This window comes from Thermobia domestica, chromosome 5 (assembly GCF_964235325.1).
Source record: "Thermobia domestica chromosome 5, izTheDome1.hap1.1, whole genome shotgun sequence".
Classification (NCBI taxonomy): domain Eukaryota; kingdom Metazoa; phylum Arthropoda; class Insecta; order Zygentoma; family Lepismatidae; genus Thermobia; species Thermobia domestica.
In genome coordinates, this window is record NC_137458.1 from 148,842,848 (window position 1) to 148,869,317 (window position 26,470).

The window sequence follows — 26,470 nt, forward strand, 5'->3', positions numbered from 1 at the left end:
TTTCGCTAAATTCTAATAATATTGTAGACATTATGAAATATGAACGAAATCGGCTGTCATTTTTGAGAAAATCGTGCGAAAATAAATCACCCCGAAAAAGTAACTATTACTTCTTAATTTTTCCGAAAAAAATGGCTTATACTACAATATAGGGTTGTTAATTTGTGTACAATGTATGAAATGTACACAAAATCGTTACAGCCGTTTTTGAGAAAATCCCAATTTTTATTTACATCCTTCAGTAAACTAAAATTAGTTTTGGGGCTAGGAACAAAATAAAAGCTTAAGTTTCAAATTTGGTGCAGATGTGTTAAACAATAAGGCATTTAGGCAAATGTATATACATCGAAATGAACGACCGGACAGACGGACATTCTTTAAAAAAACAATTTTTTGGTATGTAGGGACCATGAAGCGTGTAAATCCGTTGAATTCTCGATCGCCATAGATATTTCCATGAACGCCATAGATTTTTCTCTCCTATTGTCCTTCGAAAGTAAAGGATTATTCAAACAGGGTTTTGGATCATCTGGCAAATTTTTGTTTCTCGGTTGCCGACAGTGTTTTGTATTATTGCTCAAACATTCCGATTGTCGCCTTAGTCTGAATATCTTGCATTTCTTCAGCCTGTGTCTACCCATGGAGCCAGGGTTTGCCCAAGTGGGCCCAGCCCGAAAAAACCCACCGGGTTTTTTCGGGTTGGACCCACCTGAAAAAAACCCACATTAAAACCCACCTGGGTTTTTGAGCTTTTTGTTAGTATATTGTTGATACAACTAAGGTGATTACATTGAAAGCGATTTTTATCAGATTTTGGACTTTCCTGGGCAAATTAGATGCTTTCACGTTAAGGTATACAACAACATAAGACTTTTATAAACTTCTGAATGCACTGAATAAATTTAAAAAAAATAATTTTAAAAAACCTTAGCTTGAGGTAATTATAGAACAAATTAATGTATAGATTATGCTTGTAGCCTGTTTGAAGTAAGATATGCAATTTTATATTTTAGAAAATACTTTCCGTGAAAAGTGTGCTCGCTGACTCGGCGACGCCGAGGGACGTTATCCCTCATCGAGTTTAAGGCCATAGGTGCTGGTACTACCAGTAAATATGTAGTGCTCGGAGTTCCGAAGATTACGTAACTCTTACTATTTCAAATGCTGAATTCAAACTTCCTTACTAGTGGAAGTTTCGATGTACACCAAGAAAAAACTGCATTGCGGTGCGCCGAAAAAAAGGAAAGGAAAAAAAAAGTCGCGAAAGAAGTGCTCGGGAAATTCCTGCAATTCAACGCACAAAGCGTCGCAATTGAATAATTCAACAATAACACTATTTATTTTACGCTGGAAGATATTGAATTTCATTTAAGACATTTTGAAACATTTACTTTATAAAGTATGAATTATGTCTGTGTTAATTGTTTTAAATTAATTTTATGGAAAGAGCCGTCTTGCAACAAGTGTTCGGGAAATTCCTGTAATTGAACGCACAAAGTATCGGAAGTGAACTCCAACCAGAGGCGGCGGTTAGATGTTAAAAGTGGGGGGCAAGACATGATCTGAATATTTGATATTAATTTTAGATTTTCTGGTTGTTTGTAACACTTTGACGAGAGGTTGTATAACTATTAGAATAGTGTCTTTTTCAGTTATACCGTATATCTTGTTTCATATTTTACTAAGTAAATTGACAAGGGCAACGCAAGTAGATAGTAGCCCTTTGAACTCTTAAACAACGAAGGTGTAAGAAGAGATTTGATTCCTTGCTCATGAATATCTGTCTGGAAAATTGTGTGATCAGATCAGGGGCCTATTTAATAACAACGGTGCGAGCGGTCCCGGGTTCGATTCCCGGTGGGGGCACTCGCTCGAAAAAGTGTAAAACGCTTTTTCAGGCCAGCCACCCTGAATGAGGTTTTCCTGGTTTTTCCTCATTCACACCAGGCAAATGCCGGGGTGGTACCTAACATATAGGTCCCAGGCCGCTTCCTTCCTTTCCCCATCCTTTGTTCGTTCCCTTTCCCCGGATTGTGTGCTCGCCGAGGGACGTCATCCCTCAAAACGTGAAGGGCTAAATGGCCTTAGATGCCGAGAGCCCAGAAATCTAAATCCTAACCTATTCAATAACAAATTTGCAAAACAAACAAACAGAAAGGATAATATTAATCAAATAATCATAGTAATGAATAATGAGGCTTGTTTTGCAAAAGTTATATTGAAACTGGAAATTAATGAACAACTTATATTTTTAATTCCACGAATGCTATTGTGTGCTATTTACTTTTAGAATGACAGTGAATACTACAAACATATACAACGACGTTTAAAGAAATACTTTTGAAGCTTCCCGAAATATGTTCGTTCACATAAGGTACAGTTTTCACTTTCTTGGAATACGTCAAAACTCAATAATACTTAGAGTCACTCCATATTCCAGTTATACAAAATAATCCTAAAACCTAGAATTATGCTGAATTCACTAAATTTAGTGTAATTGTATATACAAAACTGCATATGTACACCCCTAAACTCGTATATTACACTGCAAAATTAATATTCCTTACTGAGCTCCTTCGTGGCTAAGCGGTTAGCGTACGTGCCTTAGACGTGTGAGACCCGGGCTCGATTCCCGGGGAGCTCACGTGGTTCGGACTCCACGTTGATCATTAAGTCCACGTGTCATATAACTTCGCTGCTGAACAGGATATTAAACTGAAAAAAAATCAAATCAAAATATTCCTTATTATTAGAAAAAAGAAAATACATTTTAGGAACTGTCGACTTTTGTGCAATTGAAGAATAACTTGTGAAGAACTTCTTTTTATGCGAAATGTTATCTCAATTAGTTCTAGAGCAGCTGACTAACATATCGAGCCCTTGCAAGAAGAAATGAAAGTATGCTGGAATTGTGGCGCTCCAATAGGTTATTTTTGGGCTATTTTTAGTGGCAGTTCAAACACAATTCCTATAGCTTTCTTTATTTCACGGGAAGACAACCAATACGTACTCATAGAACGACAAATACTTTATGGCACCATTTTTATTCTATAAACCAATAATACATACAAAACTTTATACTTCCAAATGAAAATATATACATTATTGGGTAATTTCAAAAAAGTGGAGGGGAGGCAACTGCCCCTCCTAATCGCCGCCCATGACTCCAACAATAAAACTATTTATTTTACATTGGAAAATATTTATGTCGTATAAGACATTTTGAAACATTTATTTTATAAAACACGAATTATATATTTTTGTTTTAAATTATTATATTTGGTCTTCATATTTGGCGAACGTCACTGAGGCTCCTGGGATGATTCGATCTACATTTGTTCGTTCGTCTGCCTGTACCACACACACTACAGGGTATCACTTTCGGTCTTTTAAGTTTAAATTTTCAGGGTACAAGCACGAACCCACTAACGAGAACACTCAATTTCCTGTAAAGATTTTGGCGGCATACCAACGTAAAATTTCAAAATGGCGGCCATTCTTTTTTGAAAATAGCGGATATCCACGCTACAAAGTGCAATTTCTGGTCTTTTTAAGTTGACATGTTCAGAGTAGAAGCACGAGACACTCTAAATTAGCTCTATATACTTTGGCAACAATCCAACGTAAAATTTCAAAATGGCGGCCGTTTTTTCAAAACTGCAGTGAATAGAAAATTGTTGTGACAATGATAATCTTGAAATATAAATCAGATTTTAACACTTTCACCCCAAAAACATTGAAATATTTCGAAAAAACCCAATTAAACCCCAAAAAACCCAATTAAACCCGAAAATACCCGAAAAAACCCACATGGGCCCAGGTGGGTTGGGCTTTTTCAAAAAAAAAAGGGTTTTTTCAAACCCTGCATGGAGCAGTTTACTATAGCGCAACGTGTGCTAATTGTGAAAACTTTTTATCAGAATGGATCGCCTCATTTCGCGTAATGCTAACCAGCAATGGCCCCCGAAGTCATGCAACTTAACTCCTTGTGACTTTTTCTTTGGGGTTCTCTCAAATCATTGGTGTACGTCAATAACTCCGTTCCATCCGTGAATTAAAGGAGGAAATTCAACGAGTCGGTGGCGAAATCTAACTGCAAACTTGTCAGGCAGTCATAGCGAATTTCACGAACCAGGTTATTGCATGCCAGCGCAGTAGAGGTGGTCATATGTCTGACGTCATTCACCATACCTGAAATCGGAATGTGTGATGAACATGTTTATGAATTTTGTTAGTGTGTTTTGAAAAAAATAAAGTTCATAATTTGATGTAACAAAACCGGCATGCTTTTTGAATAACCCTTTAAAAAAGAAAATCTAACTAATGCATAATTTATTTCTTGCAAAAAAATCTAATTCAATTCAGAAGACGCTAAAAACCTCAAATTTACAATGGAAACAAAAGAAAAGAAAACATGTCAAACATCTTGTCCTAGTACTTACATTATGTTGCTACATGGAGAAATTCAAAAAATAATTGATATTTTAAAATACCGAGATAATTTTTATATTTAAAAAAAAAATATGATTAATTCCACCAACTTGAACAAATATCTCTTGAAACAGATGCGCTTTGAGTTGCCTCAAGTTATTTCTAGCGATAACCTTCTGATCCTGCATCATTTGTTTAATAATAAATTAGTATTTGACGTCTCTTCTTAGAGATGGAACAACAGCAAACGTACAAATGGACGTTTACATTTTTTGTGAAAATAACAACATCCGGTGTTGAGCGTGAAACTGAGCGTGTTTTAGCTCAAACTCACCTATATTTCGAGCTAAACTCAACGCTCACATTTTCAAAATGAGTTAGCTCATGATAACACTCACGAAAAACGAGCGCGCTTTAATGAGCTAGTCCATATGTAAATCATGCTCTAAGTAAAATATTCAGTTCCAGCAACACTGATTTTCGTATCAAAGAACTGCGTTCCGTGAGACAACCGCTGATTATGATTTTTAAGCATGTTAAATGTTGCTAACTTACTAAATAAAAATATCAATAAACACTGAATATTCATAAACAACGTGCAAATAAATGTTTTAGTTCAAATAAATTTTGATTAGCATTATTGTCGACTGGTGCCAGTCCGTCTTGGCTACAGCTGATGTTTCCGTGTAAAATGGCTACCTTGCTGTATCTGGAACTTTGGCAAATAAATAAATAAAAAATAGAACTGCAATGAAAAGATGCTTTGTTCCACGACGAACTAAAGGATTAGATTTCTCATCAATATTCACCAACACATAGAAAGAGTAATTTTATCTTTCTTTTGAGCATAAAAAATATATTAAAATGGATTTTCCCTTAAGTTACCTTTTATAGTCGGGAACAAATAAATATACGCAACCGGGAATCGGTTACAAAATCTTTGCGGCTACTGACTTATTGCCAGATTACAAACCATAAACGAAAAACAAGATATACAGTATCGAAAAAAAAAAATCTTAACAAGGCAATGAAACTGAAACCACAAAATGTTTACATTCAAGCATGTCACCCTAACATTTTATATCACCATCTGCCCGTCGTTCGGGCACTGATTCAGCAAAGCTAGCGAAATAGATGGAATCCATGGTTATCCATTGTGTCTTCAGTTCCCTCTACAGATCACTTATGTTGTTAGGTCGTGTCTCTTGCACCTTGTTTCTCATGAAATACCAGGCATCTTCTGGGAGTTAAGGCCAGGGGAATTACCTGGTCACTCTAAAACCTTAATGTTATGACCATTGACAAACCCTGTCACGGCCTTTGCCTTGTGGACAGGGGCCGCCTCATGTATAAAATAATCATACTAAAGAATGATCAAAAAATTAATATTTTAAAAATGTATAAAAATGATACAAAAAATAGTGAAACATCTTACGTTTGCAGTTTAAGAATACCTTTGATGCACTACTACAACTGAAGTTTCAAAAATTATTATCCGTGATGTAGGAGATAAACAAAACTATTGTGCTTTTAATATGTTGTACTCTAAAGCTTTAGAAATGTGTGTGCCGAAGTACACAGAGCAATGCCGTTGATACTGGCTATGGTACTCTGTGATTTGGAGACAGCAAGAGAGTCCGAATTATGAAAATGGAGAAAACTGAAGTGTCCGTAGCAATCAAAACTTTCAGATGAAAGATCTAATACTACCGGAGAGATACACGCTGATACATTTAGTAGTGCCTCCTCCTACCAAGTGATAAAATACTTGTTAAAAAAAAAAAAAAAGTTGTGGTGGGCAAAGCTTGCATATGAAAGTGGTACTGGTACTCCAACAACAGCGTGTACGCACGAAAGCATTAATGTTTTGCATGATTTGGTAATGAGTAACAGAAGAATAACAGTGCGCAAAGTAAGCGACACCACGGGTATATCCAGTAGTACAACAGAAAAAAATTGCATGAAAACTAGGGTTGAAAAATTGTCCAGATGGAATTCAGAAATATTAACTGTGGATCATAATGCCAAAGAGTGCAAGCATCAGAGACCAATTTAGTCCTGCTCAAACGTAATCCTGAGATTTAATTGCAAGATGCGTAACCGCTGATGAGACGGTACATCACTTTGAACTTGACGACAGGGAGCAAAGCATGAAGATACAGCACCACCCCGCAAATTAAAAACTCAACCATCCGCTGGTAAAGTTATGGCCACTGTGTTTTGGGATGAAAAGGGAATTCTCTTCACTGATTATCTTGAACACGGACATACTATCACGGGACACTATTACGTAAGGTTGATTCCCAAATTATAGACAGCAATTAAGGAAAAAGGCAGAGGCATGTTATGCAGATAAGTCCTCTTGCATTAAGATTATGCCCCCGATCAACAGAAGTCACCACACAATGGCAGCAAGTGAGTCTGCAGGGTTTTGACTACTCCCCAATTCTTCCTCCCAGCAACTTCCATTTGTTTCCCCAAGTTAAAGCAGCACATTCGCGAGAAGGGGTTTAAAAACTATGTGGCTTAAACAATGTTCTAGAACATAAGTGGACGAAGTACAATTCTGTAATGAGTGACTTGGCGGAAAAATAAATTTCCTTTTATATCAGGAACAATAATTGTAGAACATGTCTGATATATAATTACTTTTTAAAAATGAACCTGAAGGTTTCCTTTTTAAAATTCTGTAAAGTCTTTACATAATGGACAATTAAACTGATGGGCAAAAAAGCGTTGAAATTTTGTACTATGCAAATATCAGCACGGGGACATTATACAATCACCCACATAAGTACCTGGACCCCAAATAACGGAATTATAACAATCAGGGGTTCATGTACTACGTGGGTGACTGTACGGCATACTCTGTGATACCACAAGATTAACAGTGTTGCTGAACAAACATAAAGTTGTTTTGTTTCAAATGGCACTACATCAAGTTATTGTATGTTCCAAATCAACACGTAAAACATACAATGTCGTATTTGTCATGCAGTGTTGCAAACTATGGGCGGTATAGTATCACAAACATCCAAATTTTGATAATAACACAAATGAGACAGACGGAACAATGCACATCAAAAGTACTTTAATGTCTAATACTGTAATCATGATATGACGGATTTCGAATGAATACGATCCCTTATTTCAAAAACTGCTTACATAAGTACCTCATTCAATTTGCATAGATGGTCTTCAATAGATGTGAAGATCATAATGAGGTTTACAGCAATTTTTAAAATTATGAAATTACTTATTGTTCCGAGAACTTACTGTAATTACACTTACCAAAAAGTATGTTATGGAAGTAAATAAAAATTGAATTAAAACTATATGCCATTTTAAGCAATATATAAAATTTTACCATTGTTTGCACATCTCCAGAATGGTATGAGATATTAAGTTGCCGTAAACTGCATTATGATCTTTATGTCTACTTACAACCATCTAAGTAATTCGGTGTGATAGTTATCTAACACTTTTTCAAAATAAAGTCATTGAAAAAAATCAAACTTTCAATGCTTGTAATTTCATTTCTACTTGTTCGAAATACGTCATATGACGATCGTAGTATTCGACATTAAGATACTTTGGATGTGTATTACCCCAACCGTCTCACTTGCATTATTGCTGTTGAAGAACCCTCCAAAATGTGGTTATTTTTCAATGTCTGTGATACTGTAGTCCTTAGCTTGCAACATTGTATAACAAGTGTGGTATTGTATGTTTCTGGTTTACATGTAAATTTGCAATATGTAATGGCACTGCAATATGTAATGATGTAGTGCTATTTGAAAAAAATACAACTTTGTGTTGGGTTCGCAATATTGTTAGCCTTGTGGTATTGTAGAGCTTTTTGTCTATTAGTTTAAAAGTTACCACAGCGTGTATATATATATATATAAAATCAAACTAAGGTCAGTAGTTTATGTTCTGAATTTTTTATCATTGATTTACAGTAAATTCTTTCTTTATTCATCTAGTTTCCTATCAATAATATCTTCTAGGCGCCGCGATGGTTCAGTGGTAAGAGTGTTCACCTCAGGTGCATGGGGTCCTTGGTTTGATCCCAGCTCGCGCTAAGTAAGCTTTGTGGTGGACAAATACCGTGTATGTGGGTTTTCTCGGGGTTCTCCCGTTTCCTCTCACTTTCTTCATTTCACTATTTGATTCATTTCTCATCATCACTGTCTCTTTTAGCCTAGCCGTCATAATCGTGGGACGTAAAAATTAAAGCTTTCATTTTCAATATCTTGCCAATGCTTTCTAGATGTATCTGAAGGAAAAAAATAATTAATGTGGCTTTCACAGAAAAATCAACCTAGATCACTACAATTCCGAAATTACCTTCGTCACTCCGTTTGCTATGCAGAATAATACGAGGGTCGTTCAAGTAAAATCCGGGACTTCTTTCTTACCAAGTTTAAATGGACGCCTAGGCTGGAGGTTTTGTTTGCAGTAGAAACTGGCACCTGTGTCTTGTTACTGACGACGCTCATTTCCCGCGCTTCTGGATAGACCGTTATTCAAGATGGTGGACAAAAATGTGAACGTCTACGTGGAACAGCGTGTTGTGATGAAGTTTCTAGTGAACGAGGGCATAAAACCTGCTGAAATTTACAGAAGACTTCAGGCTCAGTACGGTGATGAGACACTCAGTTGCAGCAAGACATTTGAATGGTGTAAGCGCTTCAAAGATAACCGTATCTCTATTACTGACGATCTCGGTCGTAGTGGATCACAGCCAACAGTAGTCATTCCTGAGAACATTCAGCGCGTAGAGCAGCTGATCCTGGATGAACGCTGGGATAAGTGTATAACTGTAGCTGGAGGATATGTGGAAAAATAAATCCACTTTCCACATTTTGAAATTTGTTTTTCTATTTGTTTTTTAAAAGGTCTCGAATTGATTTGAACGACCCTCGTACATTTTCGCTATTAAACTCATTAGGAAGATAGCTAAATAACTTTTAAGTAGGTAGTTTTTACTCTTATTACCACAGTAGCCTTTTTCATTATCCTTCCTCTGTATTATTGTCTTTGATGTATCTCACACATTATGCAATTCGAGATTATTACTTTCAAATAATCCAACAGCAGATTCAGTTTCAATACTTCTAGAAAATAACTCATTACAACATATATTGACAGAAATAGAAATATATATAACATTCCAAAGCACGTTAATATGCAATGTTATCACTGGTCGTATCCTTTATTCTACACAGAAAACTTAAAACAATGAAATAAAATCATACCTGTTCATCCAAATAATCCATTAAATCTCCCATTTTAATTTTAAAGCCATTGGTTTTGAGAGACCCGTGCAACTGTTCTAGCCAAATAGGTTCATAATGAAGAATTTTCTTATGAAGCTCAGGGTCTGTCGTTATAAAATTTCGCACGATTGCCGGAAGATTTTCGGTAGAAACTAGGAGAGAGAAAAAATAATAAAATTAAACTTTTTTTTGAATAAGTTACAATCATGTTAATATAGTTATTTACTAACAGCAAGCCTGCAAATTGCACTTTTTTTTCATAAAATAAACTAAAAATAAATTGTGAGGAAAACTCGGACGAAAATCCACTTCGGTTGTCAATGACCCACAAAGTAGATGCCGAACTTACATTACATTATTACATACATCATACATTTGAAAACAACTTACAGTACTTTCAACATAACATCCATTCAAGTTTAAGCACTTATTATATCAGTTCACAAGGTTTAAAACTCATTAAAAAAAAAAAAGCCTTGGAAATGAGCCAGCCTTTAACATAGCCAATCTTAAAGCGAACTGTTATTGTTGAAGTGGAACGATAACAGCTACTTTGCATGTGCCTGAAGAGTTGGTTGTCGCTCGTTGTCGCTGCGCGCCAAATACGAGTTATAAGGGGAACGATAACAAAAAGGTGCGAACGTTTTTGGGTGCATCTAGCGGTAAGCTGAGCAGAATTGTCTTCAACAAACACCACACTAGAAGTCAGTATGCCCTAACGCTTGTTCTGGATAGCTCATCTTTTTGTAATGTTTTACAACAGATGTTTGAAGTAATTGTAGAATCACAGCCAGAACTCACTCTCTTGCGTATTACGTCATTCGCTGAGTAAAGACTTGCCACAGACAAGTGCAAATGAAGGGGTCATGTGAAGGCAGAATTAGTGTGAACGAGACAACCCAGCATTAGTGAAGCCAAATGGGATACATTACAACAAAAGAACTTCAGGACAACACTGGCCAGTATCATAAATCTTGCTCTCAGCACTTTTTTTTTTTTTAATATTGTAAATATTATTTTATATAAATATTTCATCACAATATCTGTTTCTTTTGCGATTGTCAATAACAAAATAGTTTGTGCAAATATTTTACCACTGAGGCAGTTGGTACAATCACATTCACTAGAATACGACGGTTACATCATAGCCAGTCACAATTCTACGAAATTGTTCTCCTTCCTCGGCATAACAGGAAATGAAGTCCAAAACAGAGTCCATCCGGTGTGTTTTGTGCTTCTCAAAAAGAAGTTTCTGCATCCAACGAGAACAGAACTGTCGGTAGCCCAATTTTTCTGTCACCATCGCGTACAAAACACCCTGAGAAATTTTCGAGAGGTACGGCGAAAGTTCAGATGCCATGAGTTATCAGATTTCACGAACCTTTTTGTCAATTTTCTGCACGAGTTCATCACCGTTGACTATCGATGGGCGAACACTTCTTTCCTCATCATGTACATTAGTACGTCTAACTTTAAACATGCGACACCACTGACATACGGCACCTTCACTCATCACGTCTGATTCGTAAACATTATACAGCTGCCGAAAATTGTATCATTCACAGAAAACGCATACTGCACTCACTTCACTTCGCGGGATTTTCTACTATCGCAGCATACATTTTGACCTGCTTTAGCGAACGAACAAACTACAACACGAACTGCTCTTTACACTGCTCACTGCGTAATGACCTACTACGCACAGCGCCACAAGACGAAGCATGCTATCCCCCTACTATTTTTTGAAGATGCACAAACGGAGTGTATTTTTTTAATTGCCTTCGTACTTTAAGAGAACATTACCTAGCTCCATTCTAACCAAAGAAACCCAGAGAAATAGACCATTTTTAGCTTTTCAAAATGTTAATCCAATAATATGTTTAACGTTTTCGAAATATTATACTCCCAACTATCTTTGTATTGTAAGCTGCTGACAATTGATCGAAACTACAAACGTGTTCAAATTATTAGATTCACGCTCGAAAAATGCAAAATTGATGTAGGAGTCCTAATCTCAGAGTTCTAGAACATTTAATTTAATGGTTAAACCACCAATATCAACAAGTTATACTCTGAAGTGTTGTGGTTGCTGTCGTAAGAAGTTAACGACATTCAAAGCGTTCAACAGTTAGAGTTGGAATATCTTTAATAAACCGTGAAGCATCCTACTTCAGTCATGGTCTGAGGTGTGATCTCTATCTTCGGGCCTGGAAGACTGTATATAGTAGAGAGGACAATGAAGCACGACTAATACCTACAAGTTCTTCAAGAAAAACTGCTTTCCCAGACAGCATTCTGGTTTGATGACGTACAATTCATCTTTATGCATGATGAGCCCCATGGCACCGGGTCAAAGCTATGACAAAATTCTTCGAGCACAACGAAATTAGTGTTCTTTCGTGGCCAAGCAATAGTCCTGCTATCAACCCCGATTGAAAACTTTTGGAGCTTTATGAAAGAGAAGCTAGAGAAGAAGCACGTTAGAACCAAACTTCAATTGATCAAGGAAATCAACAATTTGTGGTATCACGATCATGATTGAAGGCAAAATGTGCTAAACTCGTACATAGGGTGCCACAAAAGATAAAAGACTTAATAAAGAATAAGGGTTTTCATAAGAAATATTAATCTTTGAGTAAGAGATAATTTTCTTGTAAGTATTCAATTTCATTTTCTGTTTCTAATTTGGATATACATACTTTATAGTAATTATCTTTGAATGTTACGTACGCATTTGTTTTACAGATATTGAAAAGCATATGCCACACCAACCAGGAATTAGGACAGAGTTACAAAGTAGTAATTTGGACTAAGTTCGAACACTGTATTTTCTCACGTAATATTGTAAAAATAGTAAAATATTCAGAAACTGAATGCTGAGTCTAATAATTTAAACATGTCTGTAGTCACAATCGTAATTTACGATTGGAAGTTATCTGTTATGACAAACAAAAAAAATGGTATGATACAAATCTGTCGACAAGCTTCTTTCCTCTCAAACTGTAATTTTGACAACTGATCGAGGAAAAGGGATTATGGTCATTTTTTTAAATAACGCTGCGAACTGTACATATAATTGATATATATATATATATATATAGATAGATAGATAGATAGATAGATAGATAGATAGATATAGATATATATATAGATATATCCCAAATTATATTTACTGTGTAGAATTAACGATTGCGATTAATCATGTTATCATTAATTTCAAATTTATTCAGCATTATGTTCTTTATAACAGCCAAATAACTGGTATTAAAGGACATTAAAAAACAGTTATTAAGGAACATGAAAGAAATTTAAACTTAATTTAAATAAATGTTCCTTTAGTAACTATTTTTCATTCTTGATGTGAATTGTATAGTATTCTGTGTGTTTGTAAAAATAATACTACTTGACAGAACGTGTCACTGACTTTTTAAGTGATTTAATGTTAAGGTATTGTCAATTCAATCTGGGTATTATAGCCTTGTTTACAATATGGAGACCAACACTTAGTTTTGATGATTATAATCTACGCTTAAGACGTCACTTGGCGATCAGGTTTTACATCTGAATTTCAAACTCATTTCACTTCAAATATTCGAGATACTTATAAAAGCTGTTGCAACTATTACACACGAATGGTATGTTTTGACAAAATGAAAATTGAAGGTAAAGCGCTGAAGAATTCTAAGACAAAGAGTGCTGCGGTTGGCAGACAATGTATCAGCGCATTCTGCCAATGCATTTAAAAGCACTTCAATAGATTCGAAGTTTTACTGCACATTCCCAGATCTGGGACGAAGTGACATTTTCTTCTTTTCGAAAATAAAATGTCCACTCAAAGGATGCCAAATTAATAATAGTAACATCACATACGATGTTGAGCAGCGGCTTTAGGCTCAAAGTGTAGTACTTCAGCGGCTTACAAAAGATAAAAGACTGCTACCAAAACCGTCTGAATAAATAATGAAAGTAAAGTATTATGAATTGCATCACCGTTCATGGAAATAATCATATTGAAGAAAAAATTACAACTTAATAACTAAAACTGAAATATAACTTATCTTCACGATCTTATTACAAGGATGAGTCATAAATCTTCAATATTCTGGTAGCTACACAACATGCCTGTATTTATTACGAAACAATGAAAGCAGGTTAACACTCAAAGTATAGCCCTTTGTGTTGGACTGTCTGCAGCCACCTTTCCTGCCACTTCCTCGATTCCACATCGATACTACATCTTGTCCTTAGGAGTAAAGAAGTCAGTTACTGCTGTTTCCACCTCCTGCTGGTTGGTGAAGCATTATGATTTCAGTAAGTACGCCATGGGCACAAACATGTAGTAACCCGAAAGGACTATCTGCCAGGTGTGGCGTCAGTTCGATGCCATCAAGCTCCTGAATTTTTTGTTGCGTTTTTCGAACTGAGGGTGGTTTTGCGTTATCCTCTTGCACCGGGGCGATCTTTCGGTCCACAACACAAGATATTTTTGGTGTAGTGCAGCATAAATCCGTTCCAACTGTCCAGAATAAAGATCGGCATTGACGGTATGATAGTTAGGCAGGAACTCGAACTGAATTATCCACTCGTAGTTCTACCGCACATGAAGCATGACTTCATGCTTGTAACGGCCCTGTTCGACGAACGGTTCTGGAAGATGCCCCTTTGCTCAGTTACTATTTATGAACATTCAGATTTAGGAAAAAAACACTCTTTTCGTTCCATGTGAAAATTCATTGCAGCAAACGCGCATCATGCAATCGTCGTGTGCTGATATTTTCCTCAATGGCGTGTCATATGACTTCAGAATTTGTTGTTATGGGAGAGCTGGACCTTAGCTGATCTTCATTTTTAGAACCTGCATAAAATTTTGGAACCAACGAATTGCTGTGTTGTGGTTCACTGCACTTACCTTTTCAATTGACAAATATTTTGGGTGGTTTCCAAAAGTTATACCTGAATTCGAGCTCATGCAGTAATAGGTCACGTATCAGACATTGTTAAGCACTCACCGCCAGTCACTAAAAACAGACTGAAGATACTAACGGAGTGGCTGTCTCCAAGTTAAACAGTTCGCTTGTCGCACTATATCTTGGGCCAGTTTGACCTTAAATTTACGGTTGTTCACGGCATATACACGCGCCTGCTGTTTGGGTTGTGGAAATATTACAAGACTTATGACGCGTCTTCGTATATTCATATTCAACATGCAATTATTTTCTAACTTTCTTAAACGATGGAGATAGCGGAAATTAAAATATACTCCTAATGGTACATTCACTCGAACAGAAGACAACTTTAAAGAAATATTACATTTAATTTTTAAAAATACTAAACTCAGCACTTATATACAATTAATATGAACATGAGAACAACTTTTGTAGATTTAGATACATTTAAAATGCATACAGGAAAACTAATGGCATACATTTGTTAAGATTTTACGGTCAATTTTAACGGGATTTTAAAGTTTGTCATTTTACTTGTGTGTTAAACTAATATATTTCTTTATTTTTGCAGGCTGTGAAGAAACCTATCAAAATAAGTTTCCTGGAAAGGTGAGATTATTGTGTCATCAGGTTTCATTTTCACTTGACTTAAACTAAAACTTTTGGAGTGCTAATGTCGGGTGATAGTGCGATAGCGAATCCATCGAGAAAGCAGAGTGCATTATTTGGTTAATTGAAACTAAAAAAGTGATCACGATATAACATACATTTCATCGCGAATATCTAAGATCCCACCAACAGATAAGAGTATTCGTGTATGGCTGAAACAATTTAAAGGAATAAGATCACCGTCCCATTTCAGCTGTCTCGTTCTTGCAGCTATGGACAGAAGGTTTCCTGGCAGATGGATCGACTAAGGATGACCTGCTGGCCTCCTCGTAGCCCTGACCTGACGCCTTTGGGCTTTTTCCTTCGGGGCTACGTAAAAGATCTGGTGTATTCTCAGAAAATTCCCGATTTAGATCACCTTAATCAGCGAACAACGAACACAATCGCACTCATTCCACCAGACATGCTGGGACGAACATGGCAGGAGACAGAATATCGGTTGGATATATTCAAGGTCACCAGAGGTACACATATTAAAATCTACTAGATGCCAAAAAAACCTTCAGGCATAGCCTTTTATGCCATTAGTTTCGTAATCCAATATTACTCTTGTGGGTTGTATGATGAGTACATGAAAGTCCGGGTACCATCTGTATTGATCCTGTAAATATATACTTGTTGTAGCTTGCTCTGTAAGCTAGTGGATACTAGATACCATTGAAAATCCAAGGCAGGTACATTGATTGCTTCCAGAAATCAGATTAACGTCCCTTTTCAATGTCTACAATACATGCAAGACGTACGTCTACAGTCTAACGTAGAATCTGAACCACAAAATGGTAACGGTAACCAACAAAAACAAAGTTCTAAACCGACGTCGGAATACTAATTTTCCGATTGCTCGGAAATCTAACTTACGAAATGAGCTACTTGGAGCTTTTTTTATGAACTTACCCTTCTGAGAAGCTGTGATTTCCTTTTCGGAATCGGACAAATCATGATATAAAGTTTCTTCAAGCATTACAGAAGCATGGCCACTGGATACGCTATCAAGAAAGAAAGAAAGAAAAAAAAAGATAAGTTTTTCTGTATTTTACACATCACCAATGTGGAAAAATATTTAACTAGTACTCTGACGTTGTTTCTCCTATGGAGTTGTGTGTGCTCAGTGTGTTTGTTTTTGGGCTTTATAATTATATGAAATAATCTGTAAACTTTTTCAGTATTATACAGAAATAAACTGCTCATTACATAGTTTTATTTTGTTCTTTCAATAATTTATCTTTGTGTTATGGATGAAGAAGAATCAGAAACATAATTATATGAAATAAAGATAGTGGACCATTCAGGAACCCATTCTACCTTCCTTTTAGGAATGTTCTTTTTATAACGAACCTTACGAGACTTTAAGAAGCATAACGGTTTGAATGAGGTAAAGATACATAATTTCACCCAAATAAAGATAGGGTAGCATTTAATTTTAACATGATTATACAGTGACATAATATACAGAAAAGACTACTACTTCTTTTTTTCCTTCTCTTTCCTAATTAAAATTATGGTATGCTCTCAAATGTAAAAATACAAAATGCCTCCATCAAAGATACAATTATTTGAATGTATAGCATGTTTATCGGGATGTTAGGAAAATAATAGTTTTCTGGATAATTCAACTTTTTTTTTTTTTTTTTTTTTTTTTTAAGGAGTGGAGGTTTGTGTCCAGCAATGCAATATATTTAGCAAGCTATTTACTTAGTCGGGAAGAGTCAAATTAATTAAATTAATTAATTACAAGAGTCGTTCAAGGTTGACCAGGACTTTTATTTCTTCAGAGGAAACAGATAGCACAAGAAGCACCAAACTATGTCAGCTTTTCAAAGTATTCTCCGTGCGCGTCGAGGCACCGTTGCCATCGTTGTGCAGCTCCCTGATTCCTTTGGCGTAGAAAGAACTTGGTTGTTGTCGTAGCCACTGGAGGACATCATTCCGCAGTGGTTCAACTGTCGTGAATTTCTTCCCTCCCAGATGGTCTTTAAGGGGTACAAACAAATGATAATCACTGGGAGCTAAATCTGGACTGTAGGGGTGGGTGGGGCAGAACTTCCCAGCGCATTTCGGTCGGAGTTGTTGTTGTTACATTGGTCGTGTGAGTGCGGTTATTGTCATGGAGAAGAATGACATTTCCAAACAACATCCCAGGTCTTTTCTTGCGAATGGACTTTCGTATAGCACCACTCAACAATGTGGAGTAATACTGGGCATTAATTGTGCTCCCTTTGTCCAGAAAATCCACATGGATAACACTGTTCATGTCCCAGAAGACACTTACCATGATCTTTCCACCGGACGGCATGTGTCTTTTGCTTTTCTTGGGCAGAGGGGAACCTTTATGCCACCACTGCTTGCCGCCATGATCGCTGCAACTGCTGCGCATGCGCCAAATACGTCATGCCAGACGCTAGTTACTCGAGAAGGAATACATTACGTCACCTACAAGTCAATCATGATCTGGATATTCATCGATTATTTACGTACGAAAATCCTGGTCAACCTTGAATACTCTTGTAATTTAAAGATGCAATTCACAAGATGCAATTAGTAGCGCCCTGCAGGGTGTGGTTATGTGGGTTAGTACGTCGCAATACTTGTTTCAATTTGTTGACATGAAAATGAAATCAAATATTTTCCCACGGTTATGCCGACTAGACTAAAGGAGACGGTAATGATGAGAAATGAATGAAATAATTGAATGAAGAAAGCGGGAGGAAACGGGAGAACCCGGAGAAAGCCCCCGCACACGGTGTTTGTCCACCACAAAGCTTACCTGGCGCAAGCTGGGTTGTTTATTTGTTAATTGGTGTTTGAAATAGTTAAGATTAGATTCATTTTTGACTCATTTTCTTCGTCTTCCTGTGACATAGCAGATTGGCTTTAATAGCTTTTGATTTTCGGTCCTTCTTCAGGGATTTGGTAAATTTTGCGCTAATGCCATCTGATGATTAGTTTTTGTAGTTTGAAGTAGCCATTTAAGAACCTTGTTAATGTGATTAAGGATAGGCCTAAAAATTCAGTTGTAGTGGCAAGTCTTACTTAAAACAGTTTCTCACAGAGATTCTTTTTAGTATGAGGTTTCCTTGAGGTCGTACCTTAGGTAAAAGACTTTTTACATATTCCTCCTACTATCTACACACCACGTAAGAATTCACCAACAAACCACTAATTTTTGTTTCTTGACATAATCAGTTTACACTTATATTTGACAGCTAATACAATCTAAGTTTCAGTACTAAATAGTTGATTGATTATGGGTTAATATTGACCCATAAGATATGAAATATTCGATTTTTTAAAAAATGACAGCAGTTACCAATTCAAATTTCAATATTTCTTGTAAAAATAAAGAATGAAGATTGTTCTGTACATTAGACTTTATTGTTTTTTTATTATTATTATACTAAGCATTGTGTCAAAAACCTTCTAGTAAAGAATACTGTGCAACAACACAAAAATTACCTTTCTTGTGACGATGGTATAGTGTCAGTTTCTGACTCATTTTCTTCGTCCACCTGTGACATAGCAGATTGGCTTTGACTAACTGCTTTTAACTCTGGACCCTTCTTCGGTGATTTATCAGATTTTGCACTAATCCTGGCTGGTGATTTGCTTTTGGAGTTTGAGGTAGATGGTTCGGACGAAGTGCTTGTTCCTGGATGTAACTCATGATAAATATGTCTTAAAATCAATTTTGCCTGCTTCCTTTTCAAAGGCTTCAAGCCATATTTCTTCAACTCTTTCTAAAAACAGAACGAATAGTAACAACATAGTTTAAATAGAAAAGAAAACGAAACCATCAAATTGCTCCTTGTTTTGTCGCATGCCTTGTTAAGTTTAAATTTCAACTTCTCCGTTTCGTCATCTGTCCTAAAACTGAGAGATTCTAAACATTAAAGGATGTAATTGAACATGCAAACTAATTTGAGGCCATTACTACTACTGCCAAATTAATGTGTACAGAATAAATAAATAAATAAATAAACAAACAAATAAATAAAAGTTTTTGCAGAGCAGTTCCAAAACACAGATACAACCTTTGTGAGACTAATCATTACATTAAAATGATTGAAATACAATTTATAAATATGGGTTGAAAAACATGTTTCTCAGAATTAGAAATTACAGTTAACGAGAGAAAATATGTGAGTAAAACAACAATTATGAGATGCACGAAAAGATTTTTCAAAAGTTAGTCATAAAGTAGCGGTCACTATATTCTTCTTCTTATCAGGATCGAGCTGCTACAGATATTTTAGAGAGTCAAAATACTTCTATACGTATGTATTTGAATAAAATGGTGTTTAACAAATAAAGCTAGGTTACCGCTTCAAACTCTTTCAATACTAAGCCTGCTTTTTAAAATTCGTTGTAAAAGTTTAAAAATGTGAGAGATGTATGGGCGTTTGTTCGGAGCGCCAAATTTTGTAAAGGTTAAAAAAAAAAAAAAAAAAAGAAATGAGTGGGGTGTTGGGTTCGTGTTCCGACTGCCACAATTTATATTATGTGCACCAACGTTGAAGTCTCCGTTCTTAGAACTAAAATGATGTATGACCCGATACACCACTGTTTCCGATCTGAATACGACATTTAAAAAAATAGGCTTGACATAGAAGTATCGGACTTCGAAGGGTACCGTGACCTATTTGGGTTTCGAACCCACGAACTTCTTAATATAAAAGAAAATGCTTTAAAGAAATGAAGACTGATTTCACGGTAATGGAAATCCTATCTCCCCGCGGTATTCCAGGGCTTTAGGAAAATAAGATCCCCCTAAACAGTGAGAGCAAGCGAAAACTGATCTTATTACTGTAGCGTATCCGTATATTCACATGCTGCAATGCTGAGAAAGAAGTTTGCTCTAATTTCTGGTTTGCATGGACGAACTAGACCGATTTTCACTTTCCATAAAGATTGGATGATGGTGATGATAATGATAATAATAATAATCATGTAATAAATAAACAAATACCTTGAATTTAAAATCTTGATTGAAAGTCATGAAAATCAGTTCAATTCAGTCCATGGTAGATAGAATTGGAAAATTGCCTCATTTTTTTAGCCTAACAAACCTTTGAAAAATAAATGTTATTCTTGAGGTCATGAAAGAAAAAGTTCATGAATTTGGGTTAACAGTATTCTAAAACCTTTAATGAGTAAACGAACAAAAAAATGTTTTTTTTTTTCCCTTTTAATTAAGCATGGCAAAAATTAACAATGAATCTGTAATTTATGATGACAAAGATGCAGAATAAGGCATAAGGCTTTAGCATCAAAATTAAACTAACTAAATTAAATTTTTGTTTTTCTTCTTGACCTATTGCTTGAATAAGTTGTTTTAAGTAATTTGACATACATAAAGTAATAGAATTGTTTTCCATAACCAGTTATAGGTGAATTTTATGATTAGTTATCCTTACATAATGAGCTTTTATTATCCTGTATATTACACAAATGGTTAATTTACAACCTTACATTTGACAGTACTTATTGACTTGATATTGGATGATAAACATATGGTTAACGTTGATCAGCTGATACTTTGTGATTAGTGACATCTCCCAAAAGTTATGAATTTAAGAATGCATAGTTTTATGGAATCTGAATTTAAATACATACGATTTAGGTTGAGTGAAATTTAGAAGATAAGTGGAAGAATCTAGAATACGCGGATTTAGTTGAAATAAGTCATGACTTTGATTGGAGATTTAGTGAGAAATTTTGAAAGAAAAAGGGACTGACCTAATGAAACTAAGTAAGCCAATACCTGGCTTCTAATCGCTTATAATCATAACTGAGATTAGGAGATAATTACACCATATATGAAATTTAATATGAACATAAACAAAAATACATCATACGTACACTCATGTACAAAAGGATTGTCGTATTTCTATAACTGTCTTCTTGTAAGAATATAATTTAATAATGATTTTGCAGGGTACTTTTAATACTGATACTATGTGTATAATCGGGAAATGTGTATTTGTGGTAAATTTCATAGGAAAATAACTATACATACGAAAATTAGAATGCGTAATACAAAATGTTGCTAAATGGACAAGAAAGTTTTACTTTCGTTTTATTGTTCTTATTTACTGCTCTTTTGACATGAAGTTTGCCACATACATGTCTTCGCTGATTATATACATACTAACATTATAAGAAATACCGGGCGAATTCGTTATCAAATTATATTCCTACAATATCATATTTGTAGACATGCGACAATAATTTTGGACATGAGTGTACATATATCAATGCGAGTAGTATTGTTATTTAACCATGCATAACATATATACACATATTGACGAATATGGAAATATACCAAAACACAAATATATATAAAGGATGCATACATAGAGGATAATTAATACTTAAATATTCATATTCAATGCAAAGACATCTTTTAAAAGAATTCTTAGACAAATGTGTCTATGGTTTTCCTTATGTTGCAACAGTAGTATATGTATATAGCCGTAGGTTGTCGTCATTAGTGTGATCTATGCGCATTGACTTCTGATCTCTCTATTGTTTGAACACGGCTTTGCTTAGCCTACTTTCTGGTTACTAGTCGATACATATTCTTCGGAACAGAATATGATACCTGATTTGTCTTATCAACGGATTTCGTACCTCTAACGCAAAAATGTCTGCTTGTGAGATTACTTGCGTTTTCTAATCACTAATTAGCTTTTAAGCTCTATGCGTTAAGTGCTTTTATTGGGACATTACTACAGATTATTCAGTAAGCTCTTATTAGCATATCGATTTGAAGTAAATTCATTTGGTTACCAACTCCTCTGTGAATGGTTTTATAAACATAGCTGTTTTATACAAATTAAACAATACACTGAATACACTTCTCTATAAAATATATCAAGCTTTGTTCTTAATTATTTTACATCCAAAAAGTGCCTGTCAATATCGTAGATGACGCACTTTCATTCCATGCAAATATAAACATTCTAATGTTAATACTTAGATTGCCTTCTCTTATCAAAAATTTCACAATTCGAGCTACTAAAAGTCTACATGTTATTTAATTTACATTTGGTTTATCTTTCTTTATTCACAATTTTGAATCACCACTGACAAAAAGAAAAATTACAGCAATTAATATGTCTTTAATAAGAACGATGCGGTCAATAATATCACATAATATGTAAATAAAATTGCTAAAGTGTCTCTATAGTTCAATGTAAGCCGACTTTAAGGTACAATTTCTACTCTGATATCTAAAGTTCGAAATAAAGTACCTATTTTCGATGCCATGAAATTATTTCCGGCTTTCATATTTTTGTATAGCGAACGTCTTGCATCTTTACTCAATGCCGAAATTCGACCTTTTAACTCCAAGAAATAATTTTGGTGGGTCCTACCTTTCGTTGCCGCCACTGCGCTGAGTACACATACACAGAGGTCCTCGTGTCTTCTTGTTTCGTGCCTGGGCGACAAATGTCCTGAATCCTGGGTTCTCTCATGGGACTTTTCCTGTGCCTTCCTCCTAATCTGCACGGGGCGACGCGCTCTGGTCTGTCCTTGTCCATTAAAACAGGGCTTCCGTCGATCCATCTCTTCAACAACGCACTTTTCTGCACTAGCACTTTCAATTATCACACTGCACCAACATCACTCTTTCTATCGTGAGTGTAGTGTTGCACGGACTATTTTTATTAAGTGTTTTTAAGAAGTGTTCATTGTAATGCAAGGTAGTCGTGTATTCTTAAGGCTAGTCTAAGTGCTTTCTGGAGATATGCAAGCAACTTTTGTTTTCCTGACTCCTTATTAATTTTAGTTAAACAAGTCCGTTGACACTTGTTATCTGGAATGTTTGTAAATATATGTATATGCGTGAAAATGTATCACCCACATAAAAAAAAAGTATGTAAATAGTTTAATGTTTTTCGAAGTTTAAAAGTTCTAGTTTCGGAAAATTTGCGTATAAATGTCTATACTTTAGTGAAGCCGAACACAGTACACTGGGCTGTTTTCTAAATTAGCTAGTCATGGTGTGTGTTACTTAACGCGTTGTATATTTTAGTGTGTAGTGTGAGTTTGATTTGGTGTATGATTGAATGCTTGCGACACACTTCCGATGCCTATTTCCAACTAACTACTACTGACTTGGAATATTGAATTCTCCTCTCGCCGGTCTTTTAGGACACGCTCTAACTGCGTTTTTAATTTCCTTCTATTTCTTTCATTCGTCAAATTACTTTGCATCCTCAATTCTATTTTTTATTCGTGTCCGCCCGTTTACGGTGCTCGAGTGTCGTTTTCCTAAAGTACATGATTTCTTTAAGTTTCACAAGTTGTATCTAAAATTTTTATAGAAGTTCATTTGGAGTCTTCCCGTCTGGTTCGTGCCTTTGGACCAACTTACAAACTTTTTTTTTTTTTTTTAATACAAACCTGTGCAAAAATTTTTTCTAACTTTTACGTGGTGACATCTTGACGGAAATGTGAGCCTAACAAATTCACAAGGATTATTTTGCACTTCGATTCTATTCAATTTGAATAGACTTCGCTATTTTTTCCCCTTTTCCACAGAAGGATGTTAAAAGCTCTTCTGTTTTTTTTGCTCGGGTTCATGAACGGCCCTCTGTATGTGTGGTCGCATGGCTTAGATGTTCAGCGGAGCCTTGTTATCGAGACAAAAGAAGGGTAGTTTGAATTCCTGGTTGGAACGACAGGAATACAAAAAAAAAAGCATCTTACATTTGGATAGGGAGAGAAAATAAAGAATACTGTTTCCGTTCACTTTGCTTTTTTTTAACACAAAATTTAAAATTATATTCCCTGTTGTTTTAATCACATGCATAATTAAATTAAATAAGTTTTTAAAATTAAATATGTTGGGAAATAAGTGCTGCAATAAATACACACATATCAAAATGAAAATGTTTTAAAGAAGATAAAAATGAGACTGTACTCTGTGGATTGTTTAGATTAAAATTATATAGTTTTTGTTATGATGTATTGAGTGTTTGTTTATGGTTATATATTTTATAAATAGTTTTTGTTTAGATCAGCTTTTCATTGGAATTATAGATTGTATATTAAGGTAAAAATTCACATTGACATTTTGGCAATGATTGGTTTAGTGAAATGTTAAATATGTGGAAAAATTTATATGTTGTTAGGCCTAACTTGTAAGCCTAACATTATAAGAGAAGTTTGCGGCTAAAGTATATAATGCAGCACCCAACACAAACAATTATTACAGGTATAACAATGGCGCAGTCTTGGAAAAGATCGACGACTCCCAGATAAGATCATGCGAGGATAGGTGCATAAGTAAAGTTTAGTTCGACTGAATATAGCCAAAGGCGGTATCTGGAGAATCATACATCCTATGCAGATGTCGGAGCTGTGTGCTCGTTTGGAGCTTTGTGCTCATATTAAAGTGAGCTGTGTGCTCAGTGGAAGCTCAGCAGGAGCTTTTAGAGGAGTTGTGTGCTCAGGAGGAGCTTTTAGATGAGCTGTGTGCTCAGTTGGGCTCAGCAAGAGCTTTTAGAGGAGCTGTACTCAGTTGTGGCTCAAGGTGAGCTTTTAGAGGAGCTGTGTGTTCAATTGAGGCTCAGAAGGAGCTTTTAGAGGGGCTAAGTGCTCAGTAGGAGCTGTGTACTCATTTGGGGCTCAGGAGGAGCTTTTAGAGGAGCTGTATGCTCATTTGGGGCTTTCCGCTCTAATTAAAGTGAGCTTTGTGTTCAGGAGGAGCTATGTGCTCAAAAGGAGCTTAGTGCTCATGCATTGGGATGTTGAGGTGCTTCAGAACAGGAAAAGTACGTCAATGAAGAGGTTGCTGGTCACAAAAATTGGACGAAAAGTATTGAAAGGTTATTTACGACGACCCGAGGAAAGTTTTGGAGTTAACTATATTTGCGGAGACCCGGGGAAGATGTTGGGAAATAAGTGCTGCAATAAATACACACATGTCAAAATGAAAATGTTTTAAAGAAGATAAAAATGAGATTGTACTATGTGGATTGTTTAGATTAAAATTATATAGTTTTTGTTATGATGTATTGAGTGTTTGTTTATGGTTATATATTTTATAAATAGTTTTTGTTTAGATCAGCTTTTCATTGGAATTATATATTGTATATTAAAGTAAACATTCACATTGACATTTTGGCAATGATTGGTTTAGTGGAATGTTATATATGTGGAAAAATTTATATGTTGTTAGGCCTAACTTGTAAGCCTAACATTATAAGAGAACTTTGTGGCTAAAGTATATAATGCAGCACCCAACACAAACAATTATTACAGGTATAACAAAATACAAAATGAATATGAGGCAATTGTCACATCGTTATGCAAGCAATTTCACGACTCTGAACACTGATACAGGAGTAGATACAAGTCTGTATGTAATTTTTCAAACAGATATAAATCTGTCTTAACAAATTATTTTTCTAACGTTTTCGACGGCTTACATTTTTAGTTTTGAAAGGACATATTTTTCGATCAGTATTCATTACAATCTTTGTTCAATTTAATACAGTGAATCAATTTGCTTCATCAAATTTGGTTCTATATTTTGAAACCACTTTGTGTACGTCTAGCATAGAAAGATGTCATTACTATGGAACTCTACCAGAATAACTCTAAGAAATTCGAAACTATGATTCTCAAGGAATGGAAAGAATACGTAACAATACAAGAAATAACAATATATAAAATTAAGTCGTTATTCTATGCCTATTTGTACCAAAGTGAATTTAAAAAATTAGAGGAAAGTAATAAAAGCGTACTTTATTTTTAATTTTTTATTAGATCGGTGTGCAAGTTCGTCGTGTTTTGTAAATCAACGTATTTTTATTCACATAAGTTAACTGTACTATACTAATTCATTAAGACAATCATAGGTGGTTAAATAAAATGATTGATAAGTTATAATTCACAGCTTGTGCCAATTCCTGCGTTGTTTGACGGGAATTTAGGTGAAGAAATGTCACTTAACTTATGCCTCAATTTAGTTCTTTTAATTGAATATTTTCCTCTCCACTGTCAATATCTTCAGCACCAGATTTTTGCTGGTCACCACAGTGACCATCAATAGGTAACAACAAATAACCGAAATTAAGTCAAAGAATACTCTGTGTAAAATGTATTTTATAGGATACAAAAACCACAAGTGGA

The 26,470-nt window shown here is 35.3% G+C and overlaps 1 protein-coding gene across 4 annotated transcripts in view; it reads right to left on the bottom strand.

Annotated features, from left to right (window-relative positions):
* The window catches only part of LOC145686168 (uncharacterized), an 86,424-nt gene that overhangs the window by 19,569 nt on the left and 40,385 nt on the right, over positions 1-26,470 (bottom strand). For 3 of the 4 annotated variants that reach the window (XM_081759183.1, XM_081759181.1, XM_081759182.1), the window contains 3 exons: positions 18,782-19,062; positions 16,223-16,314; positions 9,693-9,865 (listed from right to left, as the gene is read on the bottom strand). In XM_081759183.1, coding sequence (XP_081615309.1) covers positions 9,693-9,865; positions 16,223-16,314; positions 18,782-19,062 — 546 coding nt within the window. Of the gene's footprint in view, positions 1-9,692; positions 9,866-16,222; positions 16,315-18,781; positions 19,196-26,470 lie in introns of those variants that run through there. The other variant, XM_081759184.1, reaches the window with a different exon arrangement.